At 32.0% G+C, this 27,749-nt stretch overlaps 3 protein-coding genes across 4 annotated transcripts; 1 reads left to right on the top strand and 2 right to left on the bottom strand.

Moving 5' to 3' along the window:
- Positions 1-10,694: 10,694 nt before the first annotated feature.
- Positions 10,695-16,209, bottom strand: LOC106126259 (N(G),N(G)-dimethylarginine dimethylaminohydrolase 1). Its single transcript, XM_013323794.1, has 5 exons — positions 15,721-16,209; positions 14,973-15,075; positions 14,217-14,314; positions 13,609-13,836; positions 10,695-13,007 (listed from the first exon to the last, which is right to left on the bottom strand). Exons 1-5 carry the CDS (start codon positions 15,982-15,984, stop codon positions 12,900-12,902), a joined length of 801 nt encoding a protein of 266 aa, XP_013179248.1. The 5' UTR covers positions 15,985-16,209; the 3' UTR covers positions 10,695-12,899.
- Positions 16,210-17,162: 953 nt separating this feature from the next.
- Positions 17,163-19,018, bottom strand: LOC106126258 (transcription initiation factor TFIID subunit 7). The gene has a single exon (XM_013323793.1). The coding sequence runs from the start codon at positions 18,848-18,850 to the stop codon at positions 17,660-17,662; it is 1,191 nt and encodes a 396-aa protein (XP_013179247.1). The 5' UTR covers positions 18,851-19,018; the 3' UTR covers positions 17,163-17,659.
- A 285-nt stretch (positions 19,019-19,303) lies between these two features.
- On the top strand, positions 19,304-26,481 carry NUCB1 (Nucleobindin 1). 2 transcript variants are annotated; one of them, XM_013323791.1, is made up of 10 exons: positions 19,304-19,480; positions 19,824-19,943; positions 21,134-21,241; positions 21,346-21,453; positions 21,889-22,059; positions 22,755-22,877; positions 23,684-23,786; positions 25,064-25,297; positions 25,485-25,588; positions 25,672-26,481. In XM_013323791.1, the coding sequence occupies exons 2-10, from the start codon at positions 19,830-19,832 to the stop codon at positions 26,302-26,304; spliced, it is 1,698 nt and encodes a 565-aa protein (XP_013179245.1). In that variant the 5' UTR covers positions 19,304-19,480; positions 19,824-19,829; the 3' UTR covers positions 26,305-26,481. The 2 variants fall into 2 exon arrangements, with proteins under 2 accessions (XP_013179245.1, XP_013179246.1); XM_013323792.1 differs by lacking the exon at positions 23,684-23,786 and adding an exon at positions 23,531-23,630 and having other exon boundaries at positions 19,306-19,480.
- The last annotated feature ends 1,268 nt before the right edge of the window (positions 26,482-27,749 follow it).

Genomic DNA, 27,749 nt, shown 5'->3' on the forward strand with positions numbered 1-27,749 from the left:
GTGAGTCCCCAAGCTAAAGCAATTGTCGAAACTCTGTTTCCGAACATTTGTTATATAAATCAACATAAATTTACTGAATCAGTTACCGAATTGCCAGTCGCGTTACTTCGTTAATATTTGTCCACAACGACCAATTCCCGCACCGTGTATAAATTAGTTTGTGTATATTGTAATTAGCCTTTGGCCGAGGTGCTATATAAATACTTTTAAGTTACTATAAACAGTTTTATTGATTTTTAATGTAACTAAATTTTAAATAAGATTGTTTCTTCCAGATAAACTTAAAACTACTGAACTTGTCTCTGGTTTCTGAGTCCAAAATCCCATTTAAAACATTATTATCTCTGTTTTGTCAAAGATGAAAGACTGGGATGACGATATGTTTTATACATAGATTTTGTCGTCAAAAACCAACCGTTATTCAACAGTTTTAACCTTCGCTAAGCTCTAAATATTTTAATAAAATATTATGATTCATTCATAGTTCCGAATTTTGCTTTTAAACTTGTAGAATCGAAGGTACGTCGGTAGATAAGATAATTTAGCAAGTATGTTCCAAAGTTATTTAAATGCTAGAGCCTTTACAAACCGTTATTCTTCTAAATATATACCTTCAATATAAAAGGTTATAATAACTTTGATTTTACAAAATCACCACAACATTTAACAATCAATTAAAGTAAACCACAATATAAATGCGTATGTTCGGATGGTTGTTTGTGCTAGTTAACATAACAAAACATAGTCTGGAAGAACACATAGGCTACCTATGTTTGATTAACACATTTATTTGATAACTCTGCAATGTTTCTACAAAATCATCATCATCATCAGCTCACTATACGTCCGCTCCGAGGGGCTCGGAGCCTACCCTAAGTTAAGGGTGATTAGGCCATATTCAACTACGCTGGCCAAGTGCGGGTTGGTTGAATTCACTTATCTTTAAATTTATTCTAAGATATGTGCAGGTTGCATCACGATATTTTCCTTCACCGCAAGAACGTCGGATTAATGTTTTCGATTTCTACATAGTTTATTTAAATTTGGCTCAGCTATAGAATATTGTTTCAAATAACTATGGTACTTCTATTAGAAGTTGCGGGCAAAAGCTAGTTTCTGCGTTAAAATGAACGTCATATCACAAGTTTCGTTTTGTATTACCTCTCTTTTTAATTTATCTCAGTAGTATTGAAGTTAATATAATAAAATGAAGTGCAGACGATGTTGGATAACTTTTCAATTTTGAACCTATTAAGCATACGCTTTGAAGTCTGAATAGCAATGAATTAAAAGATACTTGCGTTTCCATTATATCCTTAAATTAATTGCAACTTCTTCAATCTAAACTCGACTTTACAATCCAATGACTAACTTTAAGATATTTTTCATTCCGTCTAGAAAATATTCTAATTAGTTTCATTTTTTAGTTGAAATGCAAAAGTCTGTATGATGTAATACTGCAGTTAAGCAAATAAATCTTTGTAAAAAATAAATGCAGTAAATATATAACTTATTTAGTTCTTAAACATTTTTATGAGATGGAAAGTTGTAGTAATAAAAGACATAAGTGAGTGCCAAGTCTCAGAAGAAGATGTCATGAACAGAGCGAAATGGAAGAGACGGATTGGGAAAGCTGACCCCACCACCTTGTGGGATACAAGCTAGGGAGGGAGAGAGAGAGAGTTCTTAAATATTTTGTGTGATTAACTATTAGAATAACACTTACTACAATGTATCAATGTTATTTTTTTTTTATTAAAATTGTGGCTTAAATTATTTCGTATCATAAGTTAAATTATTTAAAATTTATTTCATATATTTAATAGATTATTTTTTTAAGTACCAAAGATGTCATCAGCTCACTATAAGTACATATATGTAGAGATAAAAATCAGTTTAACTTTAAATGTAGTTTCGAATAAACAAGTTTTTAAATCTCCTTTTAGTCCTTGACAATCTTCGTTTGCTAAAGCGCTTTCAATTCGACTTTGACTCAGTAAATTCAAATCAAATTAAGCCACGAGTATTTTAGGATCCTTAAATCAATAAAATAAACTACGTTATTTAGTGAGATGTAAGTTATAGTGAATAGTATAGAATAAATTTAACTTTATTAACTAACAGTCGCCCGCATCTTTGGCAGGGCGAAATAAAAGAAGCACCAATAGCCTAATAGTTAAGGATACGGATTTCCGATCACGTGATCGAAGATTCGAATCTCGCCATTCGACTATTGTCGTAAACCATATCCAAGCACAAGCCTAGAACTTAGTTGGAATGGTACGTGATATACTATATATATAATTTAATTTACTTAAAGGAAATCTGCTATTATTTCACAAAAAATTATAAAAATCACATAGCCTAAGTAAATCCAACTCAGTCTTAGCTACCTTTCAATAGAAGTCCTGTCAAAATCGGTGCAGCCATTTCAGAGATAACCCAGAACAAAACTGGATTTGCGTACAGAGGCAGAATTTTTAATAATAACGCAAATGTATCGTTTTCCTGAAATAAAGATTTATAATACGATATTATATTTCATTAATTGTATAGATAAATATAACTTGGTTTAAAGAAAAGAAATGATTTGTCTTACACACATGTTTCACATGTGGAAACCTACGCTGATCCAAAGATTATAATTCGGACTAGAAAAATAAATCGGGAGATTAAATGTTACTAATGAAACGAATGAGGACTATGCTGTTAAAAAACTTAGTAACTACATGTCATATTTACTGTTATACTCGTATGACGAGTTATGACACTAACTTTTTACTCTTGGCCTTTAGGTTTTACATTTAAATTTAAAATCTCCTTTCTGATAATTTGAATGATTTACATGAATCAATATTTGGTTTAGAATTAATTTAATTATAATGCAGTTTAATGGTATATTTCAAATAAAAAAAAAAAACAAATGATGCGTTAGACAAAAGCTTCGGTGACGCAAAACACATTCACACATCTCCATAGACTTTTATATCAATGGTAGTACCTGAAAGTATTGTAGGTCGGGCCGCCTCTCTCGCCGGCGGCGGTAACGCTCAATTGAGCGCAATATTCCCGTTTCATCACATCACATTTGTTAGATTAAAATGTTACCTTTTGTACTATATTATAGTTGTATTCAAATATTGTATTAGGTATAAATTAAAATCAATATCTGTAAGTGTGTACCATTTGCCTTCCTGAACCACTGGATAGATTTTAGTGAAACTTCTACAGGTTGTTCTTAAGATTAGCTCAAAAACTAAAACTTGGGGAAGGTTTAAAAGGTGAGAAAATTTGAATAATTGCCGGGAACTAATGATGTTTTTAGGGTTCCGTACCTCATAGGAAAAAAACGGAACCCTTATAGGATAACTTTGTTGTCCGTCCGTCCGTCTGTCAAGACCCTTTTTTTAATAACGCGCGGACGGAATCGCGGGCGACAGCTAGTTTTTAATATAAAAGTATAGTATGTACCTTCCAAGTACTTACCTATCAATTAAGGATTTTATTATAAAACCGTTGATCATGGAAGTTAGTAGTCAAACTATTAAACAGGTAAATCAACTTTAATTGCTTTAAAGGATCTGTGCAACCTTAATAAAGTTAAATTTTATTCTTCGTTGTTTGTATTTATCTGACGCGTTGTGATATTCAAAAGCCAACAAAGTCCAGGGATGTTTAATGAAAGTTTTATGATTTGTAAAAGATCAGTTTTAAAGTAGCAATAACAAAAATGGCGCGGATAAATATTTTAATTGTTTTATGATTGTATCTTTATTAATTTATTCCCATCGCTTTATATATATATATATATATATATATATATATATATATATATATATATATATATATATATATATATATATATATATATATATATATATATATATATATATATAGAGTAACGAAAACTAAATCCTTACAGCGCAAACTTCTTGGCATTTTAACGACTTTGACTTGTAAAAAGAAATGAAAACTTACACGTTTTTAACAAGCAGTATACATGTTCATCTCAATCGATATAACCGCTGCTAGACTGACGTTCTTAGACAACTCAACTAAAATTGATGACCCGCAGATCAACTCACGGTCCACATATATGAAGCAAATCTATGAACCGCATCACAGCTCAGCTCAATTTGTACCTGCATAATTATGATAAACTTATTGAATAATTGAATGCATATATATTCGCGTTTCGAGCTAGAAAATGAGAATCACCAGACAACTGGTGGCTCGTCGACTCTCATAGTTATAGTACATCACGATAAATTGTGAGCTGCCAATTTAGTTTTTGAGCCACTGCTCAACGGTCAACTCTTGTGACCTGAATTTTTGAACCGGTTCAAAGCTGTATTACACACGTCTAGACGTTCCTAATGAGCCTCCCACAACTCGCTTTTGCCTAAGGGAAGGAAACAGCACGGTTATTATGCATAAGTACTTATTTTTTTCTGCACGTTAAACACATACGATATTGATACCCCATAGTAGTTATTAACATCGAACAATACATGATCTTACCAAGTGTTTAACTTTAAAAATAATTTCTTTATAATAGAAACTTCCTCCTTTATTTATACAACGAAGCTAATTATAAACTTCGCAATAAATTATTACTAGCAAAAAGTTAAGAAATAAAAAGCTGCACGGAAAATGAAACATAACTTATTTACAACTTCTTACCAATTATTTCTTTAGATAATGGAGTAAATGGAGTAAGGAATACAATAAATAATGAAATAAATTCTTCGATTTTTTTATAGTTATAATTCAAACTAAAAAGCCTTTAAAAGAGTAAAAGTTTCTTAGTAAAATATACCACCGTAAACATTGTGAGATAGTACAGGGCTCTGTTAGCTATGTGCGAAGAGTTGAGTACTCGGTGCCTATACTCTGGTAAACAGTGAGTCGAGGGAACCAGAGGGGTTTAATGGGTAGGCTCCATGTCACTTTAGGAACGTGGAGATAGTCCCACATAACCGGAGTGTCTTTCCCCGAGGCACGCGGTACGCGTAAAGCAATCCCCCTCTTTAAAAAAAAGGCTCTGTTAGCTCGCCATGATTAAAGTAGTACTTAACTACACTTGTCTTTTTGCTTAATTTAATTATATAGGAATCTTAGCTCTTTGAAAGTAAACGAAGAAGACATATCTCTGAATCTCTTTGGTCTGAGCTTCGCGAGACAATGAAGAAATTCTTTTCTTTGAGTTCGTATTGTTGTAATGTGATAACTGGCTGACGCCATTAATGTCGAGTAAGCACTATTTTTGTAAAATACACTTTAATTTAAAATCTCAGCTCCTTTTAGTTTATTCTATTCCCGACATTTCGTATTTCAATTATTATTTTTTTTAAGAAAGATAAGTAATAATTAGTTTATGTATACTCGTACGAATTTTAACAGGGCCTTTTTTATAAGTTATGTATGAAAATAAAATAATCTACATACTTAAATAAATACTTTCTTAGGAGTTATTTAAAGACGACAACCACATATTAAAAGTACCGTTTGTATCTAAATGCCTTGAAATGAAAATCTCGAGCAACTACTTTTAAATTTCACAAAGCGAAAGGAAATGCAAATAAGCGAGCTGCCTCCGCATTCAGTTTTCGGTTTCCTTTAATTTGTATTTTAAATGTTAGGGTTGTGGTTGGAGCATGTAAATTTATTTAGCAGTAATATAACATTAACTCAATTTTAAGTGTAAACTGGGACTGTGCAAATAACATCTTACTGCAAACATCCACTGGTGTTTGTAACCTAAGTATTAGCTATGATAACATATAATATATATAAATCAATTGCTGTATGTTAGTCTCACTAAAAGTCAACAGCAGCTCAAAGGATTTATCTTATCTTGGTCTTGAAATGTTCGTGGAGGTCAAGGAAAGGAAGGAAGGTACGAATAATTCAAATAATTGCCGGGAACGAATTATGTTTTTTTTTTAATTCTGCGCGGACGGAGTCGCGGGCGACAGCTAATGAATGAGAAAATTCTGTTTTTACAGTTGTTGCTTCTGTAAATTTTTAATCTTTTATCTATGAGTCAGACCTTCTGATAGTCCCTGTACGTTCCTATGGGTATTCCGGGATTCTCACCAGTTGCATTTTAGGCCACCGAGGGGTTTAAGTATCCCTATCTTTCCCCCAGAAGGCAAAGCATCTTTTGAAGATTTCCCGCGCACAAATAAAAGGGAGTCAGACTTACGTGAACCTCTTTCATTATTGAAACTAAAGTGGAACTTAGCATCTCCGTGCAAAACTGTACTTTGCAATTTAATTTACTTTTCTCAGTCATCATCAAAACGGCGTATCTTATGTAATTTTAAAATATACAAAAAACGTAACAATATGCATTTTCGGTAACAAATTAAATTCTCTTGAATAGACACAAACCTTGGAAATTTCTATTTTATTCTCTGCCGGCAACAAATGTTAAGATGTTCCCACGAAAACGGGCCAAGGTGAATAGCTATGCGGTCTATTTGTTTGCAAAGGTACGAATTTTCTAGACTCTTAATGTGCTTTTTGCCACACACAAACAAGCTTAACATTCATGTATCAAAACGAAACAAGACGCTTAAAAACTTACTAGGCAAATGTATACATTTTCTTTAAAACCAGCATAAGCCAATCTTACTTATATAATATTATAAATGCTAATGTATGGATGGATGGTTAGAACGGCTGCATGGATCTCGCTGAAATTTGGCATAGATGTAGAACATAGTCTGGAAGACCACATAGGCTAATATTTTTTTTTAATTTCGCGCGGACAAAGACGACAGCGAGTAAAGTAATAAATGCAAAATATTTATCAAAGCTAACTAGTACATAGGTACATAAAGTTAGTTTGTTTGCTTTGTAAATAATTAACTGTTAATAGAACAACTCTCATGTTCAAGCAGCTCTCTGTTGTACAGTCAGCGTCATATAGATCGTCACAGACAAGATATGCAAATATATAGGTACATCAAAAGTAATCAATTATATCGGTACAACAAAAGTCCTCAAAATAATAGATACATTCACCCTGCTCAAATACATCGGTACATACACAGCGTCAAATATATGAGTACATGCAAGATGCTCATAAATATCGTAGCAGCCACAGCGTCATAAGTAACGAAGCAGTCAAGGTGCGCAAAAATATCGGTACATTTGACAAAATTGAACTCTATCTCTATATACTTGTGATACAATTTGGAATAAACTACTTCTGTTACATTCATTTGACACTTTGCATCAAACCATTTTTCAAAATTTACTAAAAGTGTTCGACGCGGATGACAGATATTAGGTAGATAAAACCAACATCAAATTTAAGTTTGTCATCATATATGCTAGTTTGGTCTCGTGGCCTTACCGTTCGCCGCCGTTGGTACGTAAGGTCGGCGGTTCAAATCCCAAGCCACTATTTTTTTTTGATATTTTAACTTTTTAATTTTAATATCGTAGTTATTAGGTACTTTTTAATATTGCCTTGGACTAATGAGTTTGACCGTTAAAGTACTTTTCTATTTCAAACAAAAATGAAGGAGATAAAGCGATGCTATTGGCATGTAATTTGTTTATTAGTCATGTTTGTTAAACTTGTACCGGTAAAAATAACACTTTTACTTTTACCTTTTACTGATACTGATTATATATAAGAAACAAAGAAAAAAAACTGAATGTCAATATCCAAACTACATCAAATTTTTGGTCGATTGCAATAAACATTCCAGTGTGCGTGGGCGCGCACACATATGTAGATAACACTTGTACGTATAGTTTCCGCGCGTACCATTCTTAAAACCCGCAAAGACAATCCACGCTCCGCCCACTCACTTCACCCGCGATAATCTGACCTAATTGTTGTTAACTTTATTTAAATTTCTTTCTACCCGAGAGCGAAAATTATAAAAAAAAATTGTCGAGCAAAATTTTACATTACCAAATTTTTACTGGTTATGAAAAAATAACCCCGTGATTGATAAAATGAAAAAAAAAATAGCCTGAGATTCGAACCGGTAAACTTACATATTACGGCAAACATACTAGAATACTGCGCCAAACTAGTATATATTGTGACAAGGCAAAATTCGATATTAGTTAATACGTATCTGTCATATTCGGCGTGACAAACTTTTATATTTAAGCGTTATGACAGGAGAAGAAAAATATTGGGTTGCCCAGTAAGTTCGTGCCGCTTTATAAGAAAAATTGAAACCCTGTTCTCTTAAATTTTTGGAAATGTTTTTAAATTATATTGGTACGACTCTATACCTAAAACGTCTTTTATTATTGGATAAAATTTTAAAAATTAGTTTTTATCTCAACCAATGAAATGAAATTATTCACAATATAGAAATTTTTGTGACGTTTGATAATGGTGGAAATCCGAAAATGAATCCACTTCAGCTACAGTCTATTGTAAGCTTTATATCGAAAATCAGAATGAACTTTCCGGACAACCTATAATGTTAATACAAAGTGTCAAATGACTGTAACAGAAGTAGTTTATTCCAAATTGTATCACAAGTATATAGAGATAGAGTTCAATTTTGTCAAATGTACCGATATTTTTGCGCACCTTGACTGCTTCGTTACTTATGACGCTGTGGCTGCTACGATATTTATGAGCATCTTGCATGTACTCATATATTTGACGCTGTGTATGTACCGATGTATTTGAGCAGGGTGAATGTATCTATTATTTTGAGGACTTTTGTTGTACCGATATAATTGATTACTTTTGGTGTACCTATATATTTGCATATCTTGTCTGTGACGATCTATATGACGCTGACTGTACAACAAATTCCACTCGTCCACTAAAACTTAGCTCGTAATTTCTCAAAGTCAGTATCCCGTGGAATCTGATGCTTAAACAAATATCCAGCATAGCTCTCTCACTGGTTACTGCTTTCTATATAAGGAGTATTATTAATAATGCACATTAACTTTAAATATTGTCCAATATGAACAAAAATTGTAATACTTCTAATTTCTTCTTATTTTTAATTGATGAAGGAAATGTACGCCCTTCATATATATACTCGTATAACCACTGAATAAATCTCTTCTGTTTTACCACGTCTAAAATTAGGTGACTTATACCAGTTTTTAGTTATTTTTCTATTGTGCAATGATTAATTACTGATAACTATAAGTTCAACTCTCGTTAAGGTTCTGATCATCAAACAAAGCATTCAGTACTTGTGGAACCTATACCGTCGAAGGCATTAGGGAAGGCCTATGTCTACCAATGGACAGATATTAGCCTATAGCCTTTTACCCAGGTCCATGGTAAAAGAGAGCCCGGTAAAAATCTCGATCAGGGCTTTTTTAGAGATAAAATTATAAATGTTTGAAAAAGGCTTAATATAATTTTTGGGTATTAAAAAGCTGCATTTGAAAGGATTAGGATTACTAACTCTGTATTTTTAATTGCTTTTAACTGGATACAATATTTCAATTTGGCACAAGGTTACAAAAAGGTTATCAATTCGTCTGTATTTTTTTATGTGTTACACCGCGTAGCTCCGCTCTTGATGTTCCAATTTTTTGTGTTTCTTTTCCTAGATATTTGTTATTGCCACCGTTAAGATTCAATCAAAAATATAATTGTTAGTACACATTATTTATTTGCATTACCGATTTTTCTTAAAAAAGATTTTTTTTTATCTTTATGTTTTTGCTGGACAACGTTGACGGGACAAGTAACCAATCATAAACCTGCCCTTATCCCTATCGAGGGTCGGCACAGCATGTACTACTCCTCCATACATCTCTATCAACCGTCATATCAGAGTCTACCCCCTTTTTACGCATATCCTCTTTCACACAGTCATTCCATACTTTTTGCAAGTTAACAATGAAACTACATAATACTCTATTTAATTTTATTTATTAGTTCAAATAGAAAGAATACAGATAAATATGTGTTGGCTAAGCATGAACAAAATACACATTAATACAATGAATAATTTGATATTCTGAAAATATTTATTCGAAAGCTAAAATGAAATTACTAAACAGAGCGAATGATATATATTAAGAATAGAGAGCAAAAATATCTAGCAACTTTCAATTTACTTGTTTACAATTTATTATTTTCACTAATCTATGTCTGAATATAATAGCATAATAATTAAATTTTATGAAATCCACAGATCCTGTTCATTCTGGTTCAAACTGATAAATACACATCACACAATCTAATACAAATGTCATTTTCCAAAGATAAAGCAGAGTAAAACATTAATAATATTCTAGACAATAATATTTCAACTAATATGTTATTTATTGCTACCACGAAAGACGAAGAATGTCATTTGAATTTAAAAAAAAAACAATATTACAATTTAAAAATATGATGCGTAAACTTATTCAAACTATCTAAAAGAATACTAACAAAATAATATAAATAATAATTTATATTATGAATTATATTTTATGCTTGATTTAAAACTCACTGTTTTTCAATTAAACATAATTTGTGCGGCAATGTACGACAAAAATATATGTTATAAGCAAACATAGCAACAAATATACTGTTACTGAATACAAATAGATTAATAAATATGAAGTAATTTAAATTTGCTTTGTATATTTACGACCGAAATCAACTTTTTTAATATTATATAGTGCAAACGAGCGAACGGCCCAGTGACCGTTGCCAATAGACATACGCAATTGCATATGCGTTACCTATAATCGACGGAGGAGGGATATTTAATCATTTTGGCCAACTGCGCTTTTCTTAATTAACTTTTTATTCAAATTCAATCGATTCAAAGATGGCAATATCAATCGATAAACATGATCTGTCTATAAGGAGATTGAGTTGTTGAAATCTGTTTCGTAAAAATTACTAATTTTTGAATTGTAATTTCGGTCGTTAAAACATAAATGTACTACTTTTGCCTACAATTTAATTCAAAGCTAATATAAACAGCTATAACATATATACAAACAACAATAAATAAATAATTTTACGCTAAATCAGTACATCCATTACATGAACATAAAGTGAAAAAATGTCTAATAAATAATCTCCATCTAACATCTATATCGAATTAAAAAAAATTCAATATATATTTCAAAACAGAAGTTTTTTTTTATAATTACCAAAGATTAACAACTTTCAATCGAGAGAAACTATCAAAGATTTTTTAAAATGACAAACATCAAAATATTAATACGTTTTAAACTATACGTGAAATTACAATAAAATATGTTAATAATTTTACATACAATCAATACTTATAGTCTATTTACTAACAGGGTTATATAATTTAAAATATTCAAGTAGTGAATAAAAATTCAATAGCTCACACACAGCAAAAGTACTGAATTAAATTATTTAATGCTCAAAGCATTAGAGATAAACTTTGTCAGTGGCTTCTTATTACGAAAACATTTGCAAAAAAAGCTAATATTTTTGAGATTCACTTTTATTAGTATTTCACCTTTCACAATAAGTCCTCATTCGTACGAGCGCTTTTTTTAACCCAGCGTTAAAACTCGAAAAGCGACTCTGTAGCGACAAATGCTTTAAAATTACTTTTATTCCGTTTAATAGGAATCAAAATACAACAATGCGCGATAAAAAGTACTGTTACAAAAGCGCTGTAGTATAAACAGATATATTGAAATTATTGGTCTATTTGCAAGCTTTTTTAACGCGCGTGAAAAAAACGCTAGTTCGAATGAGGGTTTAATTGAAATGAAAATACACAAATTCTTATAAATATAAAAATAAATAAATTAAAACTTAAAGAAATGCTTATAATACTGAAATATTTAAGAGGAATGTACGTAGCTAACACACATGGAATGTAATAAATATTTGAAATGTATAGTAAAATCCATAGACTATGTTGAGAAGGACTAATTTTTATTCTATGGAAGTCAGTCTTATAACTTAGGGAATGGATAATTTGTGTACTAACTAAGTATGAGGTAAATATAGTTATTTTCTGACGATTACATTAAAATACTGCAAAGATATGAAAGTTACTAATACTAAATATATTTTCCAAGATTGTCATAACTAATTTATAATAGGAAATACTATAGGTCTATTGTTAAATATATTTTTTGCTTCTAAAATGTATATGGAAAATCAAGTCATTATTATTTTATTGTCAATTACTGATTATCTAATTATATTTAATGAGAGCTCTATTTGAAGTTCATCATCATCATCAGCTCACTATACATCCCCACCGAGGGGCTCGGAGCCTACACTAATTTAAGGGTGATATTTAAAGTTGCTACTTGTTATTTATTCAGACTATTTCTGGGTAAATGGAAGTTAAATCGGGAAGTATAAATATAAAGTTCACTGTCAACATGAAATTTTAACCCTTAATTTGACAATATATGTTGTGGCATACATAAGCTTTCAGGAAAACTAAGCTTTTCAAATTTTTTAATTATTTTTTTATAATAGTTTTATGTGTATCAATTACAATTACAACAACAAAAAAAGCTTTTTACTGCGTTTCATACTTTGCGAAATTAAGGGTTAAAGGCAAATTTGATGTCTAGAAATTTCTCAAGATTATTGTTTTGATATAAACCAAATTTTGCAACATCATAAAGATATAGCAAAAGTTGAATAATATTTTAAATGCATATAAATTGAAATTAATAACATTTGCATGAAATTTTAACATTAAATATTAATAATAGAATGCCAAATATTATATTTATTAATTTAATCATTTGTTACTTTAATATAACTGATGCTGCCACTTTTATATAATCAGGCAAAAAGCGCCCATAAAGCGTTATATAAACATTTTATTACAACAATAATTTAGCCACGGCAATAATGTTCAGAAAATCCTCAGGCACACACAGTATCTGAATAACAAAATTCTGTGATGAAATCACATACCAAAGATTTATGTCTTCCTAACAAGAAGAACACATGCGCTGAGACCAGTTGATATCTTAGCCAGTTCCGAGAAACAGATGGATCGTCTGGCAAAATCAATCTTCTCACAGAAGGTCTGAAATTAATATAAATGTGTTATTAATCACCAAATAAGTATTGTTACTGAATTTAGTATCACTATTTATCTTAGCACTTGACTAGCAATCTGCAGGTCCTGGGTTCGAATCCCGCCATGTACCAATGAGTTTTTAAATTTCCGATTTACATATGTACATTTATCCGACGTTCTTACGATGAAGGAAAACATTGTGATGCAACCTGCACATATCTGAGAAGAAATTCAAAGATATGTGTGAAGTCAACCAACCCGCACTCTGCCATCGTGGTTGACTATGGCCTAATCACCCTGAACTTAGGGTAGACTCCGAGCCCCTCGGTGGGGACGTATAGTGAGCTCATGATGATGATGATGATGATTTATCTTAGTTTGTCTCTTACATGGACAATGTATTTACATGTTAGGATTTGTAGATGGCTGAAATAAAGAGAATGTAGGAACTTCAAGTTCTCGGGATCCCACAAAATCTTTTATATAAACCTCCATATTGGACCACTTTCAGACTTTAGAAAGTAAACACTACAACATCAATTTGGTTAAGTAAGTGCAATTATAGTTTGTATGTAGTTTAAAGAGTTTCATATCTTTTAATTCTTACCTTGAAAGAATCAGGTATTTCTTCAATGGCTCTGTGAATAAGCGTCCCGTTGATGTAGAGACAATTTGCAGCCTCATCCTCTGGGACCGTTAGAGTTTGGTAAGAAAAAGTTGCTTCCCTTTCCATTCTTTTCAATAATTCTTGTGCCTCTTTGCTAGCACCTACGCAAAGTATCTCGGGTCCCGCCATAGTAATATAACTCTTCAAATGTCGTGCACCTTTTGACATCTGTAAATAGTAAATGTGTTCTTTACTAGTTATTACCCAGGTTTTTATAAGTTCTCAAGGAATATTTATGAATGTCAAAGTTGTTAATTTTCTTGTCATTATAATACCATGTGTTGTAAACAGCTGGCTGGATTAATAAAATACTGAAATGCCACAGAAAACAATGTAAAATGCAATCTGTGTCAGTAGTTAGGTTGTGTAAACAAACCAAAGAGCACAACAAAGTACCACAGAGTACCAAAAAGTATATATCTCTCAGGTTAGTTGTGGCATTACTAATACTTGTTACGTGAACTTGTAACCTTATCTTAATCCCTGTTTCCCAAACTAATACTTTAATGAGAAAAAATAAACCACCTGTATAAATAAATATAACAAACCTTAATAGGAGTGCAAGGAAATTCCGGAAATGCTTCTGCAACAGCGCTCGCTCCTGCTTCATTGCTTGTATCCGAAATGCCCACAAAAAATTCGCGACCTATGAGAAAACATGATTCAACTTTATTTACGAAAAACTATGACTTTTATCTAAAATATTTTTTTTCTACTTTTCTCTAATTTTATCTAGACTTTTATCTATTATACATTGTTTTAATGATGAATAAGCTTGCACTTGACCATAATCTCACATGATGTTAAGTGATGGTGTCATCGGTAGATGGTATGCATTAGTCTAATAAATGCCTATTCACTCTACTCTTTAAAGTACTAGAATGGTGCAAGCTTGTTGGCTAAGGCTTTGGTCTTTTTTATATGATACTGCCATCACAGCATATCATTATTATGTGTATCTAAGATTCAAATTTAAAATGATTTGTGACAATAAGATGACTCCTTCTAAGACATCACTAGTTAGAACATTCATAATTAAATTGAAAACAATTGCAATAACTGTATTCCCAAATATAAAAAAAAATCTGGATTTATAAATCTTACTAATATTATAAATGCAAAACTTTAGATGAATTGATAGATGTTTGTTTGAAGGTATCTCTAAAATGGCTGAACGGATCTCGATGACTTTTGGCATACATATAGAATATGGTCTGAAAGAACATGTAGGCTACTTTTATTTTTTTCTAACTCAATGCAGACAGAGTTGCGGGCTGACCGCTATAATTTATATAAACATTTACCTGTGAATAATACATCAGAACCATTGACTTTGGCGTAAGGATCCGACAATTCAATCACTGTTTGACCAAGATCTTTTTGCATGACTTCTTTGAGTATTTTAAGCTGTAAAACAAGATAACATTTTGTCATAATGACTGAATGCTTAGTCAGCCCATCTTTAAATACAGACACTATACTAAACCTTTGAAATCCCTAGCTTGAAACTATCCGAGGTGCAAGAAAAATTATTTCAGTTAAATCACCATCATTCTCTGCTTTGTCTTTTCTAATATTACAGATACCAATATTCATGTTTCTGGTTCAAATAATAAATTAACTATTGGTATCACAGCTACAAGTCTTGGTTCAATTATTAACATGTACCGATGAGGTTTTTAAATTTTACACTCATTTATCTTACATTTTTACATTTAAAGAAAACATTGTGACTTGATTTGCACACATTATTTATTTGTATTTGGTACAAATTTGTTAATTTACTGATATTTCTTATACCATTCCAATTAAACTTGAAGAAATGGTTTATGACAATAGAGGAATAGTAGAATTTGAACCATCAACAACAATGTTGAAAATCCTTTCCCTAAATCATTAGGTTGATTTAGACTTGATCACTAAGATAGCAAAGGCTTGAGCCCCTTAAGTAGGGTCTAACACATATGTTACAAACTTAAATTAATAAACAAGAACTCCATTTCAAAGACTGAAGACTATGTTGTTAAGCAAAATCACACCAAAAAAACATACCATATCATCTTCCATGTTAGATGTTGGTTTCATAAGAAGGGCAATACCATGGCAAACGATAGAAATATGTTCTAACAGAGCATTTTCTGGGAATGGATAACCAAAATCAATTTCCACCACTTCCAAATTGAGTTCTCTAAGAAGTCGTAAGAAGCAGTCATGTTGCCGTCGCGCATCGTTAAGATCAGCTCTGTCTGTTATCCTCAAAGCCGGAGTCACTTTACCAACCACAGCGTGTGTGTATTCATGCATTTTGAAGTCCATTTTCGATGCAGATACAACGCCCTTCCAAGTCAATTTTATACAGAGTTTTTGCGATTCTAACGTAAAGTGCTGTATTAACTCCGATTACTAGTTTTTACACCACTTCTAATACGTTTAATTGACAGTTGTATTGAGATTCTAGAAGGTCGCAGTTAAATCTTTTAATTGGGTATTTGGGTAAATTATTATTGAAGATGGGGCGCCATAATTCAATCGTATATTCCAAATCAGTATTGCCATTTAAAAAATTTGAAATCCCGATAGTCAATCTTTATTCTTTATGCCAAATTCATCTATTCTCCCATAACATCAACAACTCCTCATAGTATTTCATTAAAACATTGTCTTATTAAGTTGAAGTAGAATTTAGTTATATATACTGCATTTTTAACTTATAAACTTATCAGGTTAAGAAAAACCCTTTAAATGCATAAATTACAATATATTCGAACCTGGATAAACAAGAAACCTCTATAAGCAAAAGTCATTATCCAATCCTAACGGTCAACCTCCTTAATCGAAAAACCTCTGTCTTCTTCTTATTCTTAAGGTGCCTCTCCGACTAACGAAGGTTGGCGATCAGTTCTCCATATTTAAACCTCTGTAAGCGAGAAAAATATTCATTTTAGATCTTTCAACAGTATTTTAAATCGCACATTGGCCTCACAGCAAAATATTATTTTCCAACCTACCGTTATTTTATGCCGTTTTAACATAAAAATAAACTAGGAAACGAGATGTAGCGCGATTTTGTTTTAATATGACAACACTGCATAATTTTACCCGATTAAGGGTCTTTTGCAGTCTTTTGGGTAAAAAAAATCAATGCAGCCGCACATTCTACACACACAACTAACTTTCACTTTTCACGAAAATGGAAAATAACTGATGGTATGATCATTGTTTAGGATGTCTGCTGTGTTGGCACTAAATTCTAACATCATTTAATGGTTTACAATTACCAAATGAATAGTAAAAGTCTATATCTGCAACATCCCACGACCTTAAAGAATAAGCTGCAATTTATCTATTTTGATGTTTATGAAAATCAGTGTGTTACACTAACACTGAAGAAAAGATATTAATATATTAGAGTAGGTGTTGTAGTTGGTTAAAATAAAACTAAGCATATATTCTAACATTTAATGCATAATAAAAATAACAAAATGATAAAAAATAATAATAAAAACTACATATCCATCATTAACATTGTAATATTTAGATTTTCTACACTATGCATCTACTGCTACTATTATATACCTGAATCGGATTATAAAATACATTTATATTTGACTAAGAGATTCACTTATTCTAATTACAAAATACTTATGCAAATAAGTATAAAAAAAAGTAAGCAAAAGTGTTATAATAGATTAAGACAAAAAATTCCTATGTGATCTTAGAGAAACTAATTACATTCTTATCCATACAGAAGATTAATCTTCAAAATTTGTGCATGGATTGTACTTGATATGTTCTATGTATAATCCTCATAAACTCATTGGAAGTGTATTGTAAAGATCAATTTGACACTAATTTTTAATACATATAAAATAAATGTAGTGGATGTAAATATTAATTTGACAATAATTATTTTAATACATTATAAATAACATGATTTATATCAATAGAGTGCTAATATGTAATAGAATAAATGTATTATATGTATTATAATTTAAATATCATCTGAAGTTTGAAGGGTGATCAAGCCTTGACGCTCCATTTCTTTATACATGATGTCTTGATTCAGAGTGTGTAAAATGTCTTGGAATCTTTGTCGCAAAGTCAAATTTTCCATGCCAGCAATTTCATGTTGAGTTCTTTGTCGACGTTGTTTCAACTCTTCCAATTCAGCTGCTAATTGATCAATTCTAAATTGCATATTGTCTTTAGACATGTCACGTGAATTGTATTCAAGCTCTTCTTCAGAAGAAAGAGTACCACTTTTTGATATTTGGGATGCAGATGTTATAGTACTGTTACGACCAGCAGATTTCTTTGAACTTGGCCCTGCAAACATTTGTGACTCAAACTCAATTTCATATTCTCTTCTTGAGTGTGTATCTCCAATTCCATACATTGAGTTATTGTCGCTCAGTCGGCTATCATATGGTGATAAGCGATCATCCATATCAACATTAGCATTTTCATCATCACTATCACTGACGGCTCCACCAAAAATGTCGTCAACATTTGAAGATCTTTGATTTACAGTCTCTGAAGTAACTGTCTCTTTCTTATGTCTTTCAGACTTTGTTTTGCGTTCTGGCTTAGTATGAGCAGATGTGCTAGCTTCAGGCTTCGGATGTTCGTCTTCATCCTTGATGACTTCCCAATTCACACTTACGGCTTCATTGTCTGCTCGTAGAAGTCTTTTTATTTCTTTTTCTATTTCTGGTGCTTCCACATACTTTTTCTTCAATGTTTTTCTAAATCGCCTCTTTCTAACATTTTTTGTAGGGGGTGTTATACCGTGCGGCCACAAGAACTTTTTGTCAACTTTATATGGATCTTTCTTTTTATTTTTTGATGGTGACTCTTCTTCCACTGTGGGTGTATCTGGTTCATCTTTACAAATCATCATTTGGCATATATCTGCGGTCTTATAGAAACTTTTGTTATCAATAGTTTTCAGGGATTCTACAATGGTCGGCAAATCCATAATTTTAGCATGCATTAACCAGTGGTCGAACCGGACTTCGCCATGTCTCATATCGTTATCGATTTGTATTGTCAAACGATTTTTAAGGTTCTCTCCTGTTTTAAGCACATCACGAAGTAACTTGGCTGGTTCTTCGGGAAGCCTTAACACAAATTGGGACTCTAGTTCTGAGGGATACTCGGGGTCTCTTTTTTCTTTACTCATTGTGAATAATTTACTTATGTTTTATTTAAAAAAATTACTTATATATAGTACCACAAATATAACTGAAGCTTTTTTAAACACCAACTAAATATAAAACTCTTTGTTAAATATTCCATTCCATATTCACTTTTCACTTAAAATCAATATTCTCGTTCGACTGCAAAGTGCACAAACAGTAATCGATAAGATAAGAAGATGTTGCCAGTAGTTAAGAACTACTCGATTCTTTTTTTTTATTAAAAAAAATAGACAATAATTGATTATTTATTTATTATCCTAAGAAGACGACGTACAAATGTGATTGAATTATAATCATTTTTTTCGTTTTGAAACATAGCGCTTACATAATGTGAAAGCTAAGTCTTGTTTAAATAGCATAGGTAAATGCTCTTTGCATAGACCACAAACGATCTTGGACGGTCTCTCGCCTCTCCTAGCTGTGATTGGTTGATCAGTTCTTAATCCTATGATGTGATTTGGACACGTCAATACCAAAATACCAAGAAATTAAAAAAGGTGCATCAAAAATATCAAACGAGTTCATATGACGATTGACGATACATTATATAAAATTAGCGTCTCACTATAGAAATCGTATATTGAAATAAATGATAAGTGATTATAAAAACAGTGAGTACAGATAAACATGTAAATAATTTATATAGATTAATGGTATGAAGTTTGTAGCACATAAAATAAAATAATTAAAAAGTTACATTTTTAAGTAATTAGTATGTATAATTAGTATAGTTGTAATTTGGTCTCGAATATATATTTTACACTCTTCAGATAGTTTATAGTAGATAGGTCGTGTTTTTCCAAATTCTATACCATCATTAAATTTTTATTTGATTATAAGTGTTATGCGTTTCAATTAGCATACTACTATTTGTAGAAAGATTGTCGTTAATTCTATAAACAATTGTACATTGGATTAGTCTATCCTTATATTGTACTTCTCGATTTTTGTCAGACTACAATGAAGATCAAAGAAAGTATCATTTGTCTACTTGTGATATTTCACTGGTCATATGCACCTCCGGTTTCCCAGGATAAATCTAAGGAGCAGGACAGTGAAATAAAGGATGATCTGGTAAGTGTTGTTACCCCATCCATACTTATTATGCACATTGCATATCATGTATATATTATATGTAATACTTCCAATAGGGGACTTCTTAAAATTAATCCATCAAAGTTTCCAAATGAACTGGATGACGGCTATTTAAACTCTGCACACAGAAGATGGACAGTAGCAGATTAATATATACATGTTGCATCACCCCTTAGGAACTTTTTACTCTCTATTATTACCATGATGTATGAATGACCCGCTTAACATGCTACAACCATTTCCCTGTAATTGTTTTGCTGCGTTATTGCCGGTTTTACACACATGTGCAATAAATGATTTGATGCTATGGATCATCATCCATTTGTCTACTTTCTCTGAACTACTAAGCTAGATATTATATAAGTTTTTGACTGCTACCTAAATATAAGTTTTTCAGATATCTTGGTAGCTTTACAGTTTCTGCAAATTGCTGCGCACAATACAAATTTAGTTCTAGCGAGTAGTGGAGAGAGAGTACAATTCATCTGTCTTATTTGGTCATTTTCCTTGTGCATGTATTTACTTAATAAAGTGCTCACTTTAAAAGTGTAATAGGTATACATGTACTTGTTTTCTTTAGAGCTGCTTAGTCGCACACTTATATTGAGAGTGAAATACAAGTCAATTTATACTGGTATATTTCTTAAATATCACAGTTCTTCATGTACGCTGAACTTTTCTTCGTACTTCTTTACAATTTTTTTTATTATTTTTGTTCGTTTATAAACCAGTATTAAATATGAAGGTTATCAAGCAATGTCCTTTTTGTGTTTTTTTAAACAAGTTCTCTTTAACAACTGTGGTCATATTACAGTGGACTTCCACTGCCAAAAACATGTGTGCAAAAACATATAGTTACCTGTGTTATTGCAGTGTAATTAAGAGGGAAAACACAATCTCTTAAATAGATGTTTCATCTGCAAAAGCCCATGTTTGTAATAAATGCGAATTTGAATTGCAGTTGTGACCTTGTTGGGCTTTTCATATTAATAACTACTTAAGATAGGTACTAGTATTATATACCTGGATTGTTTCAAATATATATGTTTTTATACTATAGTATAATAATACAAAAAATCTGAAAATGTTTGGTACAGCCAACAGGCTTGGTGAGTTAATTTTGTAGAGAACATATTAATGTAGTATTTGTATTTGTTTCTTTTTCCTAGGAAGAGTATATGGAATACCACAGATATTTAAAAGAAGTAGTTCAAGCTCTGGAAAGTGATCCAGATTTCAGGGAGCGGTTGGAAAAAGCAGATGAAGAAGATGTAAGAGTAAGTGACCTTGTTATTTCTTAAATTAATATTTGCCTTAATGAATACAATATGTTCTTGCTTGCTGTTTATTCTAGTATTTATATATATTTTATAATCTTTAGTCTGGAAAAATAGCTGAACAATTGGACTTTGTAAATCACAATGTAAGAACTAAATTGGATGAAATTAAACGACGTGAACTGGATAGACTTCGTCACCTAGCTACAAAAGTAAGTATAATATGATGGCATATGTTTTTAATGTTGTGATCAGCTTTAGGCTAGTCATTAGGATGGGACCTTGAAGTATTAAACTAGGTTATTTCAATAACTCTTCATGGTGTCCTTTTATTAATAATCATATTAAAGGAGTTACAAATATAATTCTTATGTTAAAAGTGACGATTTTTTTTATCTATGATAAATTTTCTCTTTTATTTATGGTGTATAAAACAAGTAATTTGAATGTAAAAGTCACTTTAATCTTACTTCTTACTAATATTATAATATAAATGTGAATGGTTAGATGGATGGATGGATGTTTGTATGAAAGTAGCTCCAGAACACATAAGCTTCATCTTAAGCTTTTTTTTTATTCCACGCGAACGTAGTCGCGGGTGACAGCTAGCTACACATATGTTGCAATGATTATGAAATATTTTTCAGCAATTTGAGTTAACTAATGAACTTGAAATAAATACTGGAAAAATACCATCAAATGAACATTTAGATCATGCTAATCCACATACATTTGAAATTGAAGACCTTAAGAAATTGATCAAGAAAACGACATCTGATTTAGAAGAGGCCGACAAGCAGAGAAAGGAAAAGTTCAAGGTCAGTTCATTTTTTCATACTAGTGGTCGCATTTTTATTTCATAATCAAGTAATTTATTTATACAAATATTACACACTTCTCCATATTATCTCAGTGTGTTCACATTCATTTGTTTAATATATTTACTTATAAAGAAACAAAGTTTCCACTTCAAGTGGTATATAATTATATATATGTATATACATAAAGAATGTCCATTTGACTATGACTAAAGGATTATATTGATAAAATTGATTATATTTGTATTGTAATAGATTTATTTAATCACTGTCAACCACTGCATAGATAAGATACTGTAGCAATAAACAATTGGAAAAATGTTTAAAACTAAATAATCTTAAACAACACATACAGCTATATGCTTCGACACATATTTAGGTCCTTTCAAAAGCAACTAAACTTCAAGAAACAGTGTTGCAAAGTTTTTCCAACAAACATTTCTACTCCGAATATGAAAAGTACTGATTTTATATGCTATATAGTATTGGATGTTGATTTAATTAAAATGACGATTCTATTGTTCCTTGATTTGTTTATAGATTAATTGGTGAGTGTCGCAACTGCTATGAGTCGAGACCGAGCCAAATGCAGTGTGGTAAAATGGTTATATTAGCAATCCTTTAGTGAAGGTTTCTGTCACTAAGGGTACACTTGACTAGTAACTATTAGTTATGATTTGTTTTAAATTTTGCAGAAATATGAGATGGAAAAAGAGTTTGAGAAACATCAAAAGCTAGAAGCAATGGATGAGACTAATAAGAAGGAATATATGGAGAAAATTAAGCAAGAGGAAGATGCAAGGAAACATCACCAACCAGTGAGTAATCTAAAAGTAAATAAAAGATTTATAGTCTGTTTGTCCCGCACCACTATAGTTTAAAGTCTTTGTGTTTTCCTATTCACAAAATGTTTTAAAAAAAATGTGGTTTCTGTGATACAATGGAAATTCTTGAAGTTATTTTGAAATCATTTTGTTCAATTTCAATGTGCAATTACCTTTATCAATTGAACTTATTAAGTCGAGGAGAAAATTATGACGCATGTTTGTCATGAGCGGAAAGATAAGGGTTAATTGATTTTTTTATAAACAGATATTGGTAAAGGAATTTGAATGATTTTGTTGATGGTAGTTTTGCTTCAGTGTAACATCTGGTAGGTGTTTATTGATAGTATGGAAGAATAAATATTAAAAATAAATTTATATTAACAAGCCAATCAATAATATAATAAGAGATTTTTTTTCATGAGTATGAACTGTTTTGTTCTGTCTATTCTTTTTAAAAGCTAAGTGGATTGGTAATAATGTTGTAAAACATGTGCTGCGACAATGAAGACTCATCGATGTTATAGACATGCCTTTGTTGTTACCTATCTCGCTATATTCGCTTATTATGTACCTCGCATCTCACCTATTGTTTATGTTATGTGATGTAAATGTAGATAGAAAATTTAGATATTGTATAAACGCAGCTCCATCACCCCGGCTCCAAACAACAGTTGGAGGAAGTGTGGGAAAAGCAGGACCATATGGACCAAGCATTTGATCCCAAAGCGTTCTTCATGATGCACGGTGAGTGATTATCAATACAATTATTAACACTTTATATTTATTATCTGTGACAGTTACATCATCCTGTGACCAGAGAACAATTGTTAGAACTATGGAATAACGCCGACCATATGGATAAAAAAGATTTCAACCCAAAAGCGTTTTTCATGATGCATGGTAAGGTCCATAGACAATAGCTTCATATATGTAGATCGTCGTTTTTTTCCTATTTTTTTTTGTTTTACAATTTGTTAGAAAAGTAAATAAGCTGTTGCTTTTGTGAACCGTTCTATGTAAACATTTTGCACGTTGTTGAATACAGGTTTGATTCCACTCTATTAGTCTTATACAGACATATCAAATGTATATAGAAATTTGATTGTATATGTATGGTCAAAATGACCATACATATATATATAAACAGTTGACAGAAAGTACGTCATTTGTTGTTATCCTACCAATTGTTTCATTGCATTTAATAAATATTTTTTGTTATATATCATTAAAAAAAATTCACCCGTCACTTGTTGCTTATCCACATGTTTTATATTACGCTAATGCATGGACTATATTGTTCTGGTATGAAATTATTTTACGCGGCTTCCGATGACGAGTAGGTATCAACGCGCAAAGGATTATATAGCTAGTCGCGATCTTTCTTTTATAGAGAGTATTCCATTTCCACGTGTCGTTTAAAGGAAATTCTTAAGCGCTCGTTGCATCTTACTCATCTTTTTCTTGAGCGTTTAAATCATCACACTAGTTGTTGTTGTATTGTGTCATTATGTCTATGGTCTTAATTATAAAATAGTTTCACATTATCTCATTCATTACTTATTTGGCTTATTCACTATCATCATTAGCCAAATGATATACAGTTGTATAAAACTCAACCTCATTTTGTTATGTCCTTTATTAGAATTTCAATAAGCATTGTACTGCTTTAAGTCATGATGTTCTTGCTATGTTATCATGTTCTGTGTTACTATAAAACTGTTAAAAACTTTAGTATGCGATGAAATATATTATTCTATGTAAGTAATATTTGTCGATTACAGAAAATTGTATGAAAATTATTGTCTAAAGCGTGTGTAATGCAAAAAAAAAGATTAATGTAAATGGTATTATTTATATACACATTTCAAACCATTTATATTTGTGTTCTGTGGGGTGGGCAGAGAACTACATTTAGCGGGGTAATGACGCACCTCCCTCGCTTTTTCTTCTTTTAAACTACCTAAATAGTAACTTGCCCACGCACCGTACGCGTGGAGTTAAAAGTAAAAACGTAAGAGTCTATGTGTTCATCCAGACTATGTTCTAAATCTATGCTAAATTTTATTGAGATCCGTTGAGCTGTTCTGTGCATACCTTCTAACAAACATCCATCCATCCATATACCTATCGAAACATTCGCATTCATAATATTGGTAAGATTGTCAATGTGAATACAGACGTCGACGGGAACGGCGTTTGGGATGCTGACGAAGTGAAAGCACTGTTTATCAAGGAGTTGGACAAAGCTTACGGACCGGGCGGTCCCAACAAGGATCTGCACGAGAGAGCTGAAGAAATGGAGCGCATGCGCGAACACGTGTTCAAAGAAAACGACCGCAATCGAGACGGACTAATCGACTTCCATGAGTTCATGACTGAGACTCAGAGGGCAGACTTTAATCAGGATGAAGGTGACTTAACTAAGTTTACTTATTCCTTGTACTAAATGAAAACGTACTAAAACTCAAACTCAATTATCAAAATATAGTTATGTTTACCATAGAAAACCACTTCACTCATTTCCCAATATTACATTACCGATTATATAATTACATAATTTACATAATGAGATCTTTGTTATTATTCTGATTGTTAAAGGCTGGAAAACGATTGATGAAAATCAAATTTACACGCAATCGGAGTACGAAGAATTTGAAAGGAGAAGACTCGAAGAACTGAGATACCTTCAACAACGTGGTTTGGTGAGTAGATAGATGTATTCGTTGAGAAGTAATATTACTTGATTGTAATTTAAAATGTCAATTATAATTCATATGATTTCCAGGTTGACGCCCACGGTAGACCGATACCAGGCGCCCAACATCAAATTCATCAAGCTTATCAGCAACAACAGGCATTCCAACAACAACAACAATTCCAACAAGCTCAGCAACAAGGATACCAAGGCCAGCAACAATATTATCAGGGACATCCTCAAGGACAACTTCCCCCACAATATGCACCAGGTCAAGCGCCCCCAGGCTATCATCCAAATCAGATACCACAAGGACAAGCCCAATTCCAAGGTTACCCGCAAGGTCAATTCCAGGGCCAGCCTCAAGGTCAGTTCCAAGGGCATCAGAACCAACCTCAGGTTCAGCAAGGACAGGCACAAAGCCAGCAGCAACACCCAGCTCAAAATCAACAAGGAACCTTGAATCAGGCACCATCAACACAAAATGTGAACCACCCGTCTCAGCAACAAGGACTTCGATCTGACTCCCCTGTCCAAGGCCAGTCCCCACCGCACCAGGGCCAGGGTGGGCAGACTCAAAATAGCCAAGTGCAAGGCCAAAATTATCCATCGCAGATTCAAAACCAGGGTCAGGCTTCGCAAGTCCAAAACCAGGGGCAACCTCCGCAAGGTCAAGCCCCTACCATTCAGGCCCAACCGCCCAACGTAGTTGTTAATCATTAGATTGCTATGTGCGCTATTTTCCTATTAATCACATCACTGCTACTCCCAAATTGGTGCCAAATTGTATTCCACTTTGTAATATCTCATACTCACTTTTATATTTTTTATGCTGCACGAATATTTTAACTTTGCCAGATTGAAATGTACTGTCATTTACTTTATATGTGCTACGATTAACTAAAGACGAGTTACTATCGCAACAGCGCTAGAAATCTGGTTATACTGTAACGTCATTTTTTTATTTATTAACTTGAAAAGGCTAAGTCCGACTGATTTTCCAACAAGTGATTTATTAACACAAATGAAACAATTGGGGCTACAATTAGGGTACACATACATACAAACTTACTTTTTTTGTCAGTCTGGATATTAATTCAAATATTGTCAAAATGTTTCGCATTATTTGGTGTAAAATTAAATGTGGGTAGTGTTGAATTTAGTCGTGTGTTTCCTGCCACTTTAAATTAGCAAGCAAAGTATATTTATTATAAGTTTTATATGTTTTTATAAATTAGTTCATAAAATCTAGTAAAGTTATCAATTCGTACATGCATGTGCGATTGCTTCAAACCGTAGTGTCTTAGTTTTATATTAGAAAATATTGGCTATCGTATTCTTGAATAAATTATTAAAATTATTTATAGTGTATTATTTTTTAATCATTTCCCTCAAAGACAATAGCAGTGAAAATTAAGCCACTGTGATTATAAGAACCAATAATCAGAATTATATATCATAATTTCGGGTAGCAAATACTATGATGCCAAAAAATAAGAAAAAGTGAGAAATTTTAGCTTAAATGATTACAAAGTTCGAATCTTTATTAGAAATGAAAAGTAAGTACGAATTTTAGTACTAGCTGTCCCCCGCGACACAGTCCGCGTGTATAAAATTTCATCAAGATCTATTAAGCCTTTCCAGAGATACCTTCTAACAAACATCCAGCCATCTAAGCTTTCGCTTTTATAATTTTTTTTTTTTTTTTTTTTTTTTTTTTTTTTTTTTAGGCTTTATCTGCGATCAGTATTTAGTACTTTAAGCAGATGTGAAGAAAGAGTAATTTTTTTAGAATATTTTCTCCATCAAGAAAATTTCTTCTTTTAGGTCAATGGGTTATTTATCATATTATGGTGGCCCTTTTAAGTCTCCTTCTGTGGCCACATTTTGGTAAGGTTGCAACAAGGGGATTATAGTGATTTGCAATTCTTGCTTTGTAACGCTCAACGATCACCTTGAGTTCCTGCTGTACGGTGTTCACTTTTAGTACGTCATGTAGCTCTGAGTTTTTAATGAACCAAGGGGCATTCGAAATGTTCTTAAGTATACGATTTTGCACCCTTTGAATAATGTTTAAATTTGAAGCACTTGCGGTACCCCAAACTTGTATACCATATGTCCATATTGGTTTGAGAACAGTATTGTAGAGTAGGAGCTTATTGTCCAGG

This window comes from Papilio xuthus, unplaced genomic scaffold (genome assembly GCF_000836235.2).
Source record: "Papilio xuthus unplaced genomic scaffold, Pxut_1.1 DF825017.1, whole genome shotgun sequence".
NCBI lineage: Eukaryota > Metazoa > Arthropoda > Insecta > Lepidoptera > Papilionidae > Papilio > Papilio xuthus.

What these genes read in the sequence shown, in the direction of transcription:
- LOC106126259 (XM_013323794.1), bottom strand. Translation starts at nt 15,984, where the DNA reads ATGGACTTCAAAATGCATGAATACACACACGCTGTGGTTGGTAAAGTG. An exon ending in CTAACATGGAAGATGATATG is followed by an intron (nt 15,076 to 15,720) that starts GTATGTTTTTTT and finishes CTTGTTTTACAG; the next exon opens with CTTAAAATACTCAAAGAAGT. An exon ending in TTCTGATGTATTATTCACAG is followed by an intron (nt 14,315 to 14,972) that starts GTAAATGTTTAT and finishes GTTTTCTCATAG; the next exon opens with GTCGCGAATTTTTTGTGGGC.
- LOC106126258 (XM_013323793.1), bottom strand. Translation starts at nt 18,850, where the DNA reads ATGAGTAAAGAAAAAAGAGACCCCGAGTATCCCTCAGAACTAGAGTCC.
- NUCB1 (XM_013323791.1), top strand. Translation starts at nt 19,830, where the DNA reads ATGAAGATCAAAGAAAGTATCATTTGTCTACTTGTGATATTTCACTGG. An exon ending in AGACTTTAATCAGGATGAAG is followed by an intron (nt 25,298 to 25,484) that starts GTGACTTAACTA and finishes TGATTGTTAAAG; the next exon opens with GCTGGAAAACGATTGATGAA. An exon ending in ACCTTCAACAACGTGGTTTG is followed by an intron (nt 25,589 to 25,671) that starts GTGAGTAGATAG and finishes TATGATTTCCAG; the next exon opens with GTTGACGCCCACGGTAGACC.